A 15,816-nucleotide genomic window follows, 5' to 3' on the forward strand; every position below is an offset into this window, starting at 1 on the left:
TATTTTAATTCGGTAACGCATCCCAAGGAGCACCTGTTCAATCAGACTGTTACTACGTAGTTAAATTATATCGTTACTCGTTCAGGATTCACTCGTTACGCCATCAAAGCGACATGCTCCTCGCGCGTGATTACGTATAATCCTCCCTCCTTGCGCGCAGACGTTTATAATTATTTACTGGGATAGATAAGCCGGCAACGATTTCACCTTACAGACCTGTTAATTGTCCTTACAAACCCCGAATTAATAGAAATTAAATATATGAATTATCCAAGAGCGAAATGTAACCCTGAACGCCTGCAGAACCGAGCTTAGCGATCCATTTACGCGGCCAAGATCCGCATCGATTCAGACGAACCGATTGCTACACGCCATTATACCCGCTACTCGGCTTGAAATACCTTCCCACAGATCGAGACGCTGGTCTAGCCGTTGCACCCATGGAGATGAGCTGCAGCTGCCTCATTTCGCGAAACTTTTCGCTATATACGCATTGCAGCTTTATACCTGCACAGCGTTTAGGTTTAACTCGGATTCTCGTAAACGCGGCCGCCTTCATCAGACATCGCGGCAAGCGAATGGTTGCGCAACTGCAATGCACTTGCTGCTCATCTCCGCGAACTCAACGAATTATGATAAATAAACATACATTATATACATTGTATACATATGTATAGAGATATTTTTTCCCGCGGTATGTAAATGTGTAGTTGTTGCTGTTGTTTTCTACCTTTCCTCAAACAACCATAGGTGATTTAAATTCAACGATTTCCCACCGCTTGTAATACATATGAAAAAATATACCGCTTATTGATTTAGGCGGGTCTCAATTTGCACGCGTGAATTATCAATTTCGTTACTAATAGCCTTGAAATAATATACACAAGTTGTACAATACTTGTGCACACACAGAATCTCGCACCACACACGTATTATATACAATGAAACGGAGCTTGATCAGCTTGGAATTAATAAAATTATTCATGTGTAGCTAATGTTATCAATATTGTTATAATTCGTTTCGCCTCCGAGCTTTCGAGACGATCGCAGTCACGTAAATGTGTTTATGTAGGTATGCCGTCGAAATGTATCCAGTCCTTATACACATTTATCCATAACCATGGTAAGTTGGGAAGAAAGTGGCGAGGTGTGGCTGTAGGAAAGAGAAAGAGCAAAGTCTCGCACAACCTGCGATCCGAGGTACGAAGAGAGACGGCCGAGGTAAGTTGAGCAATCGCTTCTTTCGGTTTCAGGAAAGCGAATCAATTTCGATTTGGATTTCGCTTTCCGTACGCAACTCCCGTATCACCTGCACGTATTCTCTAGACTATAGGTATACCAATTTACCTACATGTATAACACACATTCACGGTGTTGTGAAATCACAGCAAGAACCATCAAGAATCCTCTTCTCTGTCATACTTTTTGCGAAAAATAAGGAAAATCAATGGGAAATTTTCACTTTTTGAAGTCAGACTCGACGATGTAAGTACATTTAGCCCCGAGTCTACTTCCGTTTTGTCTGATAATTACTGACAAATTACATACACGCGATAGGTTTTATTTTGAACGTGCGCGTCGAACGCTCAGAAATTCTTTTAGTTTTTAGAGACAAAACTTTCGTTACACTGTGAGTAAGGTTTTGGATTTAGATACAGAACCCACCAAACATTCTGTCGACGCTTTAAAAAAAAAAATGATTCCGATCATAATTTGTACAAGAAAAAAACAGTATTTTAGTCCTTTCCCCGCAAAATTTTAAAACCAAAATTCGAGAGACGGTTGTTTTTTTTGCAATTTTGAAATCAGATCCATCACTGACGCTGAATATGTATAAGTACGCATACCTATTGCAGGCACTCGGCGTTGCGATCGCACCGATTCAAGAAAGTACATCGCAATAACTTGTTCATTGGAGTGAATTAATGATCCAGATTTACACGGAGATAGTTTCGACAGCTGCAGCTTAGACTTCATTTGATTGATTTATGTTTCATTTTTCAAATAATACAGAAGCAAGTACATACCGGGTTCCGTAACGTCGGGAAAAGTATAAGCAATATTTGCTCATAACGCTTCGCGGCAATTGCTGTCAGATGATTTATAAAAACATGTTATCGCCGGAATTTACTCCAATGACAATTCTTCCATCGTTCGTCACAGCTCCGCGTACATGTATATCCATCTACAGGCCAACGGATTCACGGAAGAGCTGAATCCAATGTTGAATAACAAGACGAGGAAGTCTGTCGGGACGTTTATAAGAGTTTAAAGGGCAAGAGGGCGGGGGGAGGATGGCAAAAGGGGGAGGAGAAATACACGTTGCACCTTTCTCCTGAACCCGACGAGTGCCATCCTCGACGGTCCGCTTCCTCGCTCGGGTAACCCGAGGTAATTACGCCGAGAACCTGAGAGTGGCGTGCGAAAATCCTCATACACGGAGCCTTCGCAACGCTGGGAGGACATTGCGTCATCCAATCGCTTGTAATAAATGCGTCCAACAAAAAATTCCTGCCTTTCGATATGCGAAACACTGTAAGAACAATAACGGAGAATAAAAAAACAAAAAACATAACGATGATTCCGGGGCAACCTGTATAAAATATATTTACTGCGGATTAGAAGATAATTATGAAATTGATATGTGTGACGAAAACTTGTAAACTGCAGATTTGCGATCGTCTCAATGCAACAATAAAAAAAAAAATAAAAAAAAAATTACAACGGTGATCAACTACGGCCAATATTTCAGGTATGATTATATAATCGACTACCTGTTCGAATTGCTTACAATTTGTGTCATCGATTTGAAATCATTCGAGAATACAGAAATCAATACCCTGCAACAGCTATACTGATAATGTGTAACGTGCTTTGAAAGAAAACCGCAGAAACGATCCGAAATAGAATTTTTTCCGAATGACAGTTTGTGCGTGCGCGAATAAGCTCTATAATATCTTACGTAATGATAAAATTCGGCTGGAATTCCTCGACGGTTCTTCAACTCGTTTACGCCTATATCGTTACCGGATACCTTGATAACTATCGAGTTTCCGGGAGGAAGGATATAATGTAGCTCGTCTGAAGGTAACCCTAAACTCCCTGAAACGGGTATAAACATATCGAGGAAGGATAATTTATTGTGGAAGTATAATCTGGTCATCGACGACGGTTAAACGACCGTCTGTTTTCAATTGAACAGCTTTAAAGCGTTGCGCAACGATGGGCTTGTCCCCCAGAAAAGGTCGAGGATGCAGCCAAGGAATCTCGCGTCGCCGATCATTCCGCCCTGCTGCGGCGTCCTGACAGCTTTGGACTTTCACTTTTCTAATGTGTAATATATCTGCATATCTATACAGGTATGTAGAATACGTGACCGTGTTGCAGACACGCATACCTGCATCGCAGCCAGAAAAATTAATGACTAAATGTAGAATTGCACGTCAACGTTTCGTACTTGACGTTTTTCTACCCTCGGTAATTTATGCAACTTGAGTATCGGTTCCAGATAAAGAGATTCGTGGAGAAAAAAAAAAACTATTGCGCTGACCAGGAAATTTTAGCGTTTGTTTGTTCGCGACAGGAAAATTTTGCAAGTTTAGCTAACGGGTTTGTTCCATCCAATCTTTGGTATGCTTAGAAAATTTAACCTCTTCTGCTGTAACGAAAATTCTTGCTTCGACAGCCAAAACGCACAGCTGTAAGTATACATTAAAACTGAAACTTTCTGTACCAGCGAATTATTTTTTCCATCTTCTCTTCAAATATGTGATAAAATCTGTTCGGCCCGAGTAGCTATAAGTTTTTAGCTCAGCTTCGGACGCTAAACACTTATTGTCAGTTGCCTGTAAAACGGCGAGACGTTTTTCTAGGTGCGTCAAAACGACCCAGCAACTCGGCGACGAAACATGAGGTCACGCCAACGCAGACGGAGGATTGCTCGGTCTGCGAGGATCGGCGGAGAAAGAGGGCATAAATCTGCCGGAGCGTTGATGCTGCGGATGTTCCAGAGCTTGCAGCCGAATCGGAGGAATCCGGAATTGACGCGCGGGCGTCCTAGACAAAGGCAGTTATTCACTTGGCGCGATGATTACCGGTGGGCTCGTCGTCTTGACGTTTTATAACCAGACCTCGGGATTGTACGCTGCAGACGCGGTTTATAAGCGGATGCTGACGGATTCATGACGACGGGCGCCGTCGCGATGGCCGACCGACGGCCCACGGCGTACGTCTTCGTCAAGGCAATTAACGGGCGCCCCTTGCTGCCCCGGCAGAGCTCATCCTCTCAAATTACACGCGATGTATCAACGGATCCTCTGACATTACTCCCGGTAACCGTTTGTCTCTTTTATTTTTCGTTTCTCACATTTCGTATTTTTCTTCATTTCACTCTACCTGCTGTCTCTAACTTTAATTCTATTTTATCTCATCCCTTTTACACTCCACTGAAATCTGCTTTGATTTCTTCTCTTTAATTTTTTTAATTTACCTGTCTTGTGTTATTTTTCTCTACCTGCACGTACGTAATCTGTTTCCGTTTTTCCTGTATCCTGTATTAATTTTCTATCGTTATGTACTCGTCCAACGTCGCTGCGGATGCAAGAAACCTCTATCTATCTATCTGTCTATCTGTCTATGCCACTGCACGTTCCCGGTTTCGTCCTTTTTTCCTTTCGTCCAGGTTTTTCTACTTCGCTATCTACAACTTTTCACTTTCCAATTCTTTTTACCACACCAACGGCTCGAGGCAATTTATTACATCCAAGATACTTGCGGATGTTCGAAGGTGCGTTAAAAAAAAATATTAAACCAATTTCCTGTATTTCAAAACGGGATTTTATGTTTTTAAACGGAGCCTCCACTACATCACTGCAAACAAGCATGTCCGGATTTTAGGTTTCCCATTACTCTTTTTTCGTATAGTTACTGCCATTATTCTAAAATAGTGCAATAGAAAACTGCGGTGAAAAATTGATTTGAATGCGCCAGTTTATTCATCAATATCTCACATTTCACCAGAATCGTGTAAATCCTTCTACAGGAACATGTTCGATCGATATTTTCTTTAAAAAATATGCTCAGTTACGCGTTGTCAACTAATTTTCCAGGCGCCGCAGATGTATAATTTACATGTCAAATTTAATATACATGTATTATATGATATTAATAAACATATACATATATTTATATATAATTTTTATTATATAATACGAATGTGGCAGAGTTGCCGGACTTACTATTTAAATTGCCGTTTCAACGATCGGCACGAGGCTAGTGCTAAATCTATCTTTATTGTCTGTCGACAGTTGCGTCGATTTCTGCAGCTGTACAAGCATGGTTTGATAATATTCATACGTGCCGGTCGTACCGAATCGACCTCTCGTACGAAAGTGGGCGATGCGGTAACGAGGGTAAAACTAGGAATGGATTTAAGATTGGAAAAAAAGGCGAACGAGACGAATGTAACGCGAAATCTGACTTACAATGGATTCAAACGGTACGATCGTTGTGACCGTTTGCAAAAATTCAGCTAATTCACTGACATTGTATTTTCTCAGATTATAGTGAATACGATCAGCACGGCAGCGACGTTAGTGATGATTCAAAGTGTCTGAAAGTTATTTTTACAAATTATCAGTAATCACGAATTGAATTGAAGACAGATTCTGACACTGATAATTCGTTACTTTCAGTTTTTTATTTTTATTTTTTTTTTTTTTTTCTTTGTATTCAAACCGTTTTTATCCCCTGCTGATAAACTTGTAGCTAAAATTGTAACCAGCTGCAGTAGAAGTTGTTAACTTGATTTCATAAGAATACGTAAATGCAAGATTAAAACTATGCGCCTCAAAATTGTTTCCTGATCGAATCACAGCTTTGCTTTCAACGAGAAATCTGTTTGTCAAATACGCCGAGTGCCGTTCTTTGTCGGGAATAAATGATTCTAAAATTAGACAAAATGCCATCTCACGCGGACGGTGCAGAAAAATTATTACTTCCCTACGCTCCTGCGGTACGTGACTTTTCTTTCTCGATATTCCTTTCTTTCGATGTTCGAATTTCTTTGTTCGTGCAGACATCCGTCACCCTGCATGGCAATCAGATGCTCGGTACCGCGTGTGGTTTCCCGATCGTCACTAAGTCAATATTAAAAAGAGAGAAATAGCTGAGATTGGAAAGTTAAAAAACATTTTGAATATTGAAAGCGTGGGCGGGGGGGGACATTACAGGCATTTTTCCCGGACCGACCGGTTTCATCAATCTGCAGAACTGAACATTAAACCGCAGCTTTAAGTGCATATTAATCAATTTATAACACAAATTGAAATTTCTAATACTCCGGATTACCGGTAAAATGTTTAATCATTAGAATTAGAATTAGAATTAGAATCAGAATTTATTTACATTGGGACAAGTCCCGGAAGGCAACACGAAGAGTCACCGTAATAAACAGAAACATAATCGAACAAAAGTAACACAACGATGAAATAAAATATAATATATGCTAATATTATAAAGAGGTAATGTTTGTTTGTTGTTTATTTGTATGTAGGGGGTATCCTCTGTATCTACTAAACCGGTTTTAAAAATTCTTTCACTAATAAAAAGCTAAACTGTCCCTGAATAACATGGGCCATAATTTATTTTGATAAAAACAAGTTTTCAGTTCGAATACTCAATATTTTTAAATTAAGCCGGAAGATAAAGCACTGCTCGATTGCTTTAGCGGCATGCGCTAACCGAATGGTTGGATATACGTGAAGACAATGTATTAAAAAAATATCGGTCGTTAGTAGATCTAAGAAAAAGTCATGCGTGCGAAGCCGGGACGGGTCGGCTAGTGTAAAATAAAATCAAGTAAATAACGAAATGAAAAGCGAAGGGATAGACATACGTATATACATTACTACTAGGAAAAAATAAGATAAAGCCGATTATGAATGGAGCAAAAATTATATTAACCTTTGAACGCGATCGCTTAGCACATATTTTACAATATTTGATTGTTCACATCTGTGGAAGAGATTGGTTCACATGTGTTATAGATAATGTACAAACGTTGGCAAAAATGCGAATTAAAATTACCGCCGGAATTAAACATGCTCCTGGATAAAAAGGATGAAAGTCATCTGTTTAAATTTAAATACACACGGAACACAATTGCGTATTATTTTATGAATACCTACATATAAATTAAATGCAAGTGTATATTTCGTTTTCATATTTCTACATTTCTTTACACAGCTTAGATAATTTCGTTTGCTTCGCTGCGCATTCCTTAACGCAAAGACCCTCGACGCTGCTTCGACGGTTAATGGCCGAAACGCATTTCTCAATATATGTACAGCTCAACGCTCTGATATTCGCGAACGAAAGTTACAATCTATATATGTAACCTATAATACATGGGGCCTTCCATGACAAATCAACCAGCCTCGAACAATTTAGTACTGAAAATTTAGCTTTTGGTACAAACGATGCTCCTCGTGATAAAAAATAGCAAAAAAAATTTCTTCCTTTTTTTATTTTACAAATTCTTAAACGATGTTGACATCAATATTAATTCAGGTATTGAGAAAAATTTTATTGAAATTTTTTATATCAATAATTTCGAGATCATTTTAGTTGGAAATTATTTTTATCCCGCGGCTATTGTCCTTAAAATTAAGGATTAATTAATTAATGATGTCAATATTATCAAGATGAAAAATTTAAAACCTTCGGTAAGAAATAGAAAAACCCTAAAAAACGAAGTCAGTGTAGTTTTTGAGATATCGTGAGAATTCTTTTTTCAGTGATTTTTGGAACGAAGACTGATGTATAAATAAATAAGAACATCATTTTGGCATGGAATACACCATATATACGCTTCCCTAGAATTTCAAGTTTAATTCTTCTCCCGTTCCGTTTACTCATTACATTCATCGCGGAAGATCTTTGGCGGAGATAACATTTGAACCTGTACCGTACGTCCAAGGATTACCAAAATTCCCGCGACAAAACAAGTGATTTCCGGGTACAGGTAAGAAATTCTCAAGGCTGTGTCGTACGGTCGTATGAAATTGTGAAAATTCCGTGAGATGTCACCCGAGTCTGTATAAATAGATGGGACAAAATTTAACTCACGTATTTGCTGTAAATTTAATAAAATATCGAGCTACGTACAGTTGCGCTATTGAAAAATGAGACGACTCGAATCTGGTTAGCTGTAGAAATTCATCGATATTATAGCATTGGAAACGTTTGCTCGTCAGCGAGCCGTGACCGTGACTAAAGTATCGTATGTTCATTGTTCATATTGTAACGATTAGTCGGTATACAGAGGACAAAACGGATTTCGAGCAAAGTGCAACCTTGGCTCGAAGCTCGGCCATACAGGGTTAAACATTAAGTCTGCGCGTATAATATAGCCATACACACCGGCGTAAATTGATGGGAAAATTAATTTTGACCGCAGGAATTTGTTTCAACGAAATTTAGCTGTATTCCACGACAGCCGACAGACCACGTTCTGAAATCCGTCTCATCGTAAAGAAATATCACCTACGTTTTATTCTCGGATTACTTTTTCCCCCTTTTTTCGTTAGGCGCGAAGTAAATTTCTCCGAGACAAATTCTGAAAATTACGAATTTTTGGGGCCGAACCGTAAACGGTCTGAAAATCATCTGTTTATTTCTTGCTGCCTCATCGTTCGAAGCGATTTGTGACATCGAAAGAGCTGCGGCTCATCTTTTAACAATCGCCACCGTGTCAGCGAAATTGCCTTGCCAAGGGAGTGCCTTGTGGATTTTTTATAGGCTAAAACGAGACGTGCGGTGAGTTTAGATATTTTTTAACCCACGCGCGGAAATCGAGTCTATGCTATAATAGGTTGTACATACACGAATACCGTGAGGCACAGGTCGAATAAGTTTCCCGTGTGTATAAACTTGGACGAGATGACATTTTGCATTACGGATCGAATCTCGAGTGACTGACGTTGAAAAATTTGCCTCTTCAATTACACCTGTAGACAATCACGGGTATTGAGGTGAGCGGTTCATCTTCAATCTCAATTTCCGTCGTGCAGAAGATGAAAAAAATATTTTTTACACTTGCCCATACAATTCCTGAATAAGAAAAAGTATAGTGTTTCACTTCCGACTCTACAACGCGGTGAATAAAATGCATCTACCGTCTAAAATGTTGAGGTTTTTATTTGTCAAACGATACTGACAATGAGCGAGTGATAAAAGTCCTCTCGAGCACCTACGTAACCAAGGTATAATACTTATTTTCAAAAACATGTGTATACAGAGAAAAGAGGAAGAAAAAAATAAATTTGAATTTCAATGAAAGATGCAGCTGGCATACTAATGAAAAATTTCAAATGTAAAAAGATGGGTAATATAAGCACGATATCTTGTCACTGACCGACGAATCTGACGACGATAAATGGAATAAAATTTTCCTTCCTACCCTACGGCAATTTGATCCAACCGTCTCGAAATCCCATCCCTCGTCATCCTCGCACGATTAGCTCACGTCTACTTTCGTTGAGGGATCTTATACATGCGCTCGGTAGATTTGCATATGCAGCTTACATTGGGCCAATCAAACCGGCACTCGCCGTGCGACGCGAGTGCAATACTCGTATTATCGTTACGACTTGTTAGGAAACGGGGAAGGGAACGGTTACCATTAACTCGAACGACGTGCCCAAGATCCACTAAGAATACTAAATCTCTGATATATATGTATAGGGTAACTATGCGCTGGATTCGTGCATGAAATTGCGCTGCACGATGTCGTTCTGCAGTTGACTTACTGGAATAATTTTTAGGGCACAGTTCACCTCGTCACGAGCCAATATCGACGAGGTCTGCTTACCAAATTACTTATACTTTTGCTAGGACCGAGTTAAATTCGGTTAAACTCAAATTCAGGCCAAACATATCGCCCAAACTTTTTCTTCCACGATTTTCATTCGAGGAGTAAAAAAAAAAAACGTTCAGATTTTGCATCGAGAAATGAAACCAGCGTGATAATTTTTGTAACGATCGAGTCGAATTGCTCTTCTGACTTTTTATTTGCGTACCAACATTCGAAAGCTCGCGATTTTGATGCCGAATTTAATAGGATCAGGGCTAAACACTCGTGGGGTGAAATAGATTTTGCACAAATCGCTTGAATGGTTTCCAAGACATAAGCGATGCAACGCCATAATTTCGGTGTGGATGAATGAACCTAAGGTTTAGTAACGATGTAAAAAAAACACATCGCGTCTATTATTTCCGGCCACTTGACATTTCTACAGAGCATGATACAACCGATTGAGTGGGTGGGGAAGTAAATGAAACTGAGCAAAAGTTTTCGATTGAAGAAGCGAAGTGCTTCAAGTACACGTAAGCTCGTCATCATCAGCTGCGAATAAGTTAAAGAACTCGGCACTTTCTATTTACTCCATCCCTTCGATCGTCGCGCCTACGAATTCTAACCGTGCAGTGATGTAATAATATCCATCCATACCAAGCACGCCTGCGATATGCTCTTCCACGTTTGGCTGTCAGCCCGAACAGACATTGTGCAAATATCCTGCGGCTTTTGTCGCGTTGCGAAATACGACAAGACGATGAATGCCGCGGTTCGATCGTTAAATCTTTGCCTCGTGCTTTGTCTTTCACGGAATGAAAATCAGCTGGTTTACGGTAAACAATTCCGAACACGTGCTGCAGCCTCTACAAAGTAAGTATAAAAAAATGCACCCACACACACACCCACACACGCATTATCGTACACACGACGATAATTGTCATTCACAGGGCACAGATTTTCATCTAAAAATCGTTGATCTTCGGGACGATCTGCCGCTCGGATTAATCCCATGGTTGATACATACAGTGTATAATAGTATACGCCTACTAATAGACTACTATACACGTGTGTAATTGCACATCGTAATTGTAGGCAGACAGCAGGGAAGAAAACACGCGAGGCTCTCACCTACCGCATCATGATGTTCGTGTTCATTCTTCCATTCGTGGCGTGATCATTGAATATTTATTGGCACCGAACACGCGACTATTTGACAGCCGGCGAATCTAGCTAGGCATGCGTATATTAACCAACACAGCGGACGGCAGACACGACAGTTCGACAACCATCTATGTTCATTATTTGTTCAACTGACAGCGAGAAACTATGTACGCGAGTACGAATAATGTATCCTCTGTTTTTTCTCATTATTCGTTATCCCAAAATTTCTGTTGTAACAGAACCGGGAAAAAACTCGTCTGAGGGTTATTAAAGAGTGTGAACGAAAAACAGCTCGATCAGTGAACCCGTCATGTTTTTTGCGAAGAAATTAAACTCGGCGTGTTGCAAAGTTAATTTCTTATTCTGAAAAATTTCTCAAACTGGTTGGAGACTGGAAAAATTGCAGCCTGGACCAACTTTTCTGTTCTTGTTAATCGTTTGTCCAACAATATCCATTTCGCAACAAAGAGATGACTCTTTTTAAGTGGCAATAAAGTATAAAAATATAATTGAAAATAAGCCTATTGTCGGTGGAATAAGAAAACGTTTCCGGTCCCATTTCGATCGGCCTATCCTTCAAGGCTCTGCAGTTTTGCATCGTATCTTTCGACTGTTACGAAAATAAACTGCGAATGCAGTGCAGAAACGCTAGGCAGAGAAATAACCAGTACAGTATAATTGCAAAGTGGTCAATGTGTACGGTGTTTCGTAATATCAAAGTGTAGTGAAAAACTGATGCCCGATTCTAATTTTATAATGTCTTCATCACTGCACAAAGATATATGCGAAACGATTTTTTGCTGTTCAATTGGTGTGTAGAACCTGTATAATTTTCGCGACCCTTGACCTCGAGGTTTGTCATTGCGTGGAAGAAAGCGACTCGGTTCACGGGCAAAAAAAATAAGGTCGGAGCGCAGACGCGTGCAACGTATAACAGACGACGCGGTGGCCAGAAACCGTAAGAATGTCCTGCAATCTTCGAGACGACCAGTAATGGAGGGTTTCCGTTTCCGGCGAAAGGGCTTGAATAATAATGACTCGCTCGTGTCGAGAGGTGCAGCGGACCGGAAGCGAGATGAGGAAAACTCCACCGAGCTAATTACGTTCCCCCACTTCACCATGCGCCAACAGCTGTCTACCCGGTGAACAGATGACCAGAGATATAGGTACGCGGATATCTCGTACGTGGAGACGTGTGTGGAACTGTAAAATGTGTCGATCGCCGAACGAGGGACTGGATGAAAACCAGGTCAAGTCGAAAAACGCTGTCCCTTGAGATGAACGAGAAACGCCGGACAAAGCGCGTCCTTATTTTATAAATCCTTCATTTATTCGGAAAAGCTGTTACGAGAAATCGCGTCGAATTTCATGTCTTTCAACGACCAAGTCCTTTTATTTTAAGGTACGATAATTAATATCCATGCCTTCGTTGCTACACGTTTTACGATCAGTTCACCTAAGGCTGTTTTTTTTTCACAATAATCGACTTGCTTTACTCTATTAGCTTGTACGTATCTACATATATCTACTACCGGTCTGGCAGTGTAAGCAGCCCATTCACGACTACGGTGCGAAACAAGACTTACTTTCAAATCTGGTTTCAACGTGGTCGGAGAATTTAGTTAATTAGATATAATTCATACGCCTCAGTTGCACAGGTACATATAATACGTATTGTGTAGGGATATGCACAGATTGAGCTGAACAAATTTGTTTATCCGAACAAAATCAATACTTCATAGTAATGGCTCGGTTCAATGAACAAATCGTACTCCTGTGCAAAGTGCTAAGGCATCTTTGAAATAATTTTCAGCAGATTGAATGATGGAAATTAGTGTTAGTCGTTGTTCGTTACAACGTCGAGACTCCTCTCCGGACTCACGCCAAGACTTGACGTATTCGTCCTCATCTTAAGAGGTTCCAGGTTCAATTCGGTGCGTTAAACCGGCCGGCAGCTGGTCCGGTACCAGTCGAGTGTCAACCGCAAAGTCCTTGTCAAAACGGCCAAATTACGTAACCCAACCTAACGAGGGCTGGCATGTGTAACACTTCGCACTTCCTTGTCGTCGTCTCTGTTTAGAATATAGATTGTCAAGAACGATAGGACCAGGTTATAAATCCACTAGTGAAGTTCGTTCCCTGCGGTTATTCACCCAACAGATTTCGTCTGCGAGTATACATCATTTGCTGTTTTTCAACTAATTTATAAATTTGTGAAATCCAACTATATCAAAGCGTGGAAGCGGAGATCCCAGGACTTGATTATTATCGAATTGAATCATCGCTCTTGTTCGTTGCATCCTCTTATTGAAACCAGCGCGAATTTCAGAAGCGAAAAGTTACGCAACTGCAATCTGCGGTTGATCTGGCAGCCAGAGGTAATGTATAGTATAACGTGTGAATTCGTCTCCGTCGTTATTTTTATTTATTTTTTTCTCTTTCTCTCCCTCTCTATCTCTCTCTCAAGGAGGCAGACAATACTCGTGAATCTGTACACTACACGTCACGTAGTCGAATGCCAGTCATTGACACCTATCGCGTCAAGAAATTAACTGGATACGAGATGCTCGATTCTCGCATTAGGCAATGGTGATTTTATTTTATAACCTTCCTAAGCTCGGTGTGCGGATACAACTAGGATCGAGCTCATCGTCAGTGTCAACATTGAAGTAGGTGATTCTTGACCCGATGACGGTACGAATTTCTCACAAACGATCAGCGCCTCGCGCACGCCTTTGTGCTTCGAAAGCGAAATGATGTATCTTGCTCGCTCTGCAAGCGTGACGTGGCGTAAAATCACACGCGTGACAGCTGCATCCGAACGAACGTGCGGATTTGCTCTCAACGTTCTTGAATCCTCTGCAAATATGTCAGCCGTGATGTTTCTCGCCGAAACGTACGACACACGTGCTCGTAACGGACTCGAGAATCGTACCTACTGTACGTGTTTAACTGTACATGAAAGACCAACGCAAAGTGTCGTCACTAACTGCCATGACACGAGTTTCAAATGGTGTATAATTACGACCATGAGACCGAATGCGAATGCTCGAATGTCAGGGCTTTTCGCCTGCAGTGGGGGGACAGTGTCACTGTGTAGGTTGCAAAACCCGCCGAAAGTCATTTTATTTTTGATGATCATTAGCAATGGTTTAGCATGAGTGAAACGATTAACTATACGCACGTTAACGCTGTTCTGTAAAGGAAAACAAAACATTGCTTGGCTGATAGGTGAGACAGTCCACCTGAGACCGAGTACCATGAACATCCGTAGAAAATGTGGTAAAACGGCGTTGGATAGGTGAATAATTGTCTCGGCAGCGTGACATCCGTCTTTCACAGAGTAATTCTAGTATACAAGTAGGTAACATATAAGTACTTAACATATAAGACTTACCCTGCAACAATATTCCGTGCGGCACCAGGTTCATGGCTAACGCGTCGATGGATCCAGGCCGCCTCTTCGTCGCTCCGCCACTTCCGACGCCTGAAAAATAGAGAGTGTTCGTATGATTGCAATTTTTCCGGATCGTGGTTTACGAATTATCGAGGGAGCGTAGCATCCGATCGTTATAAAGCAAAAGGGTTCGTGAGATTCTCGGCTTCGAAAATCGAAAGGAAATGATCGAGGGAACCGTAACGGCCGTTGGCCTTCTGTTTGAGTCACGTGTCGTGTCCTGTCAATATTTAAACTGTACCGAGCTGCAGCGGAGAGGTGCAGCTCTTCCCCAGATTATTTAAGTTTGCCTTCTCATTAACCGTGGAACTTGTAGCACATCTTCGTATATCGCGTAGACATCAATGAGCAAAAACGCAATGTTGTCAAATTGAAGAATGCCTGTAGAAACCGCTCGCCGGACTAAACTGATCGAATTGTCTTTGAAACTTTACGTTCCATTTGGCACTACCGCAGTCTTTTTACCGGTAATACGAATCTCTGCCTAAAGCAAGAAACCTCCGGTCGATGCTAACCGGCAAAAAGACTTTTCACCTTTACGTAAATATGCACCGAACTGCTACGTTTCCGCGGGACGGAGCTTTCCCTGATTCTATCGTATATATTCAACGGTTCGACAAACATCCGGACTGTTCGGATTTATCGATCCATAGTGAGTAGACACACCCGCACGCGGCTTGAATCATCAACGTGCCTGTCTCAGAGAACTGATCGATTTGCAGATCAGCCGGAGGTGGTGGCACGAAGTCTGATGAAAGAGAATAATTGTATTAGGATATGGTCTACTTCACCGTCAAAGGTGGATGTCACGAGGGCGATTCACGCGTCGAAATCGGTAGATAATCATTTGATCAGTTATAGAGACGTCAATTAACAAGTGCGCGGTGGCGTCGGTGGCAAGAGGCGTTAAATCGCGGTGACGCCTGTCCGGTGGATTGGAAGTTTTAGAAAGCTAAAGAGGTATCCGCACGATGGTGTTGCCGATGCGGCTTACACATGTGGGATCATCCGCAGGTTTAGGAAATATATTATATAGAAATTAACGATAAGAATTTTGGCCCCCGGAATGAATGCCGCGTTGCCTTTCCTCGCAGCGGGCTTTCGACTGACAGAGGTCAACGATATGGAGGTCATTGCCAAGTGCCGATCTCGCCGAGTACCTACGTCTACGTCGAGAAAGTATATGGATGACTGGTTATTACGAACTCCCAGCGAATCAAAAAGATCGAACAATTTATTGCAACCAAGCCTCGTTATAGCCGTGTTACCAAATTGGCCAAATGGTTCGCCCACTGCATCGTCGCGGATTCCGTTCAGTGGCAATAGAATCAATCACGGTACG

At 41.2% G+C, this 15,816-nt stretch overlaps 1 protein-coding gene across 2 annotated transcripts in view; it reads right to left on the reverse strand.

Moving 5' to 3' along the window:
• The window catches only part of LOC124302986 (calponin homology domain-containing protein DDB_G0272472-like), a 100,360-nt gene that overhangs the window by 73,364 nt on the left and 11,180 nt on the right, over positions 1–15,816 (reverse strand). For both annotated transcript variants that reach the window (XM_046759624.1, XM_046759623.1), the window contains exon 2: positions 14,415–14,504. In XM_046759624.1, the coding sequence (XP_046615580.1) occupies positions 14,415–14,448 (34 nt within the window). In that variant the 5' untranslated portion in view covers positions 14,449–14,504. The remainder of the gene's footprint in view (positions 1–14,414; positions 14,505–15,816) is intronic.

This window comes from Neodiprion virginianus, chromosome 4 (assembly GCF_021901495.1).
Source record: "Neodiprion virginianus isolate iyNeoVirg1 chromosome 4, iyNeoVirg1.1, whole genome shotgun sequence".
NCBI lineage: Eukaryota > Metazoa > Arthropoda > Insecta > Hymenoptera > Diprionidae > Neodiprion > Neodiprion virginianus.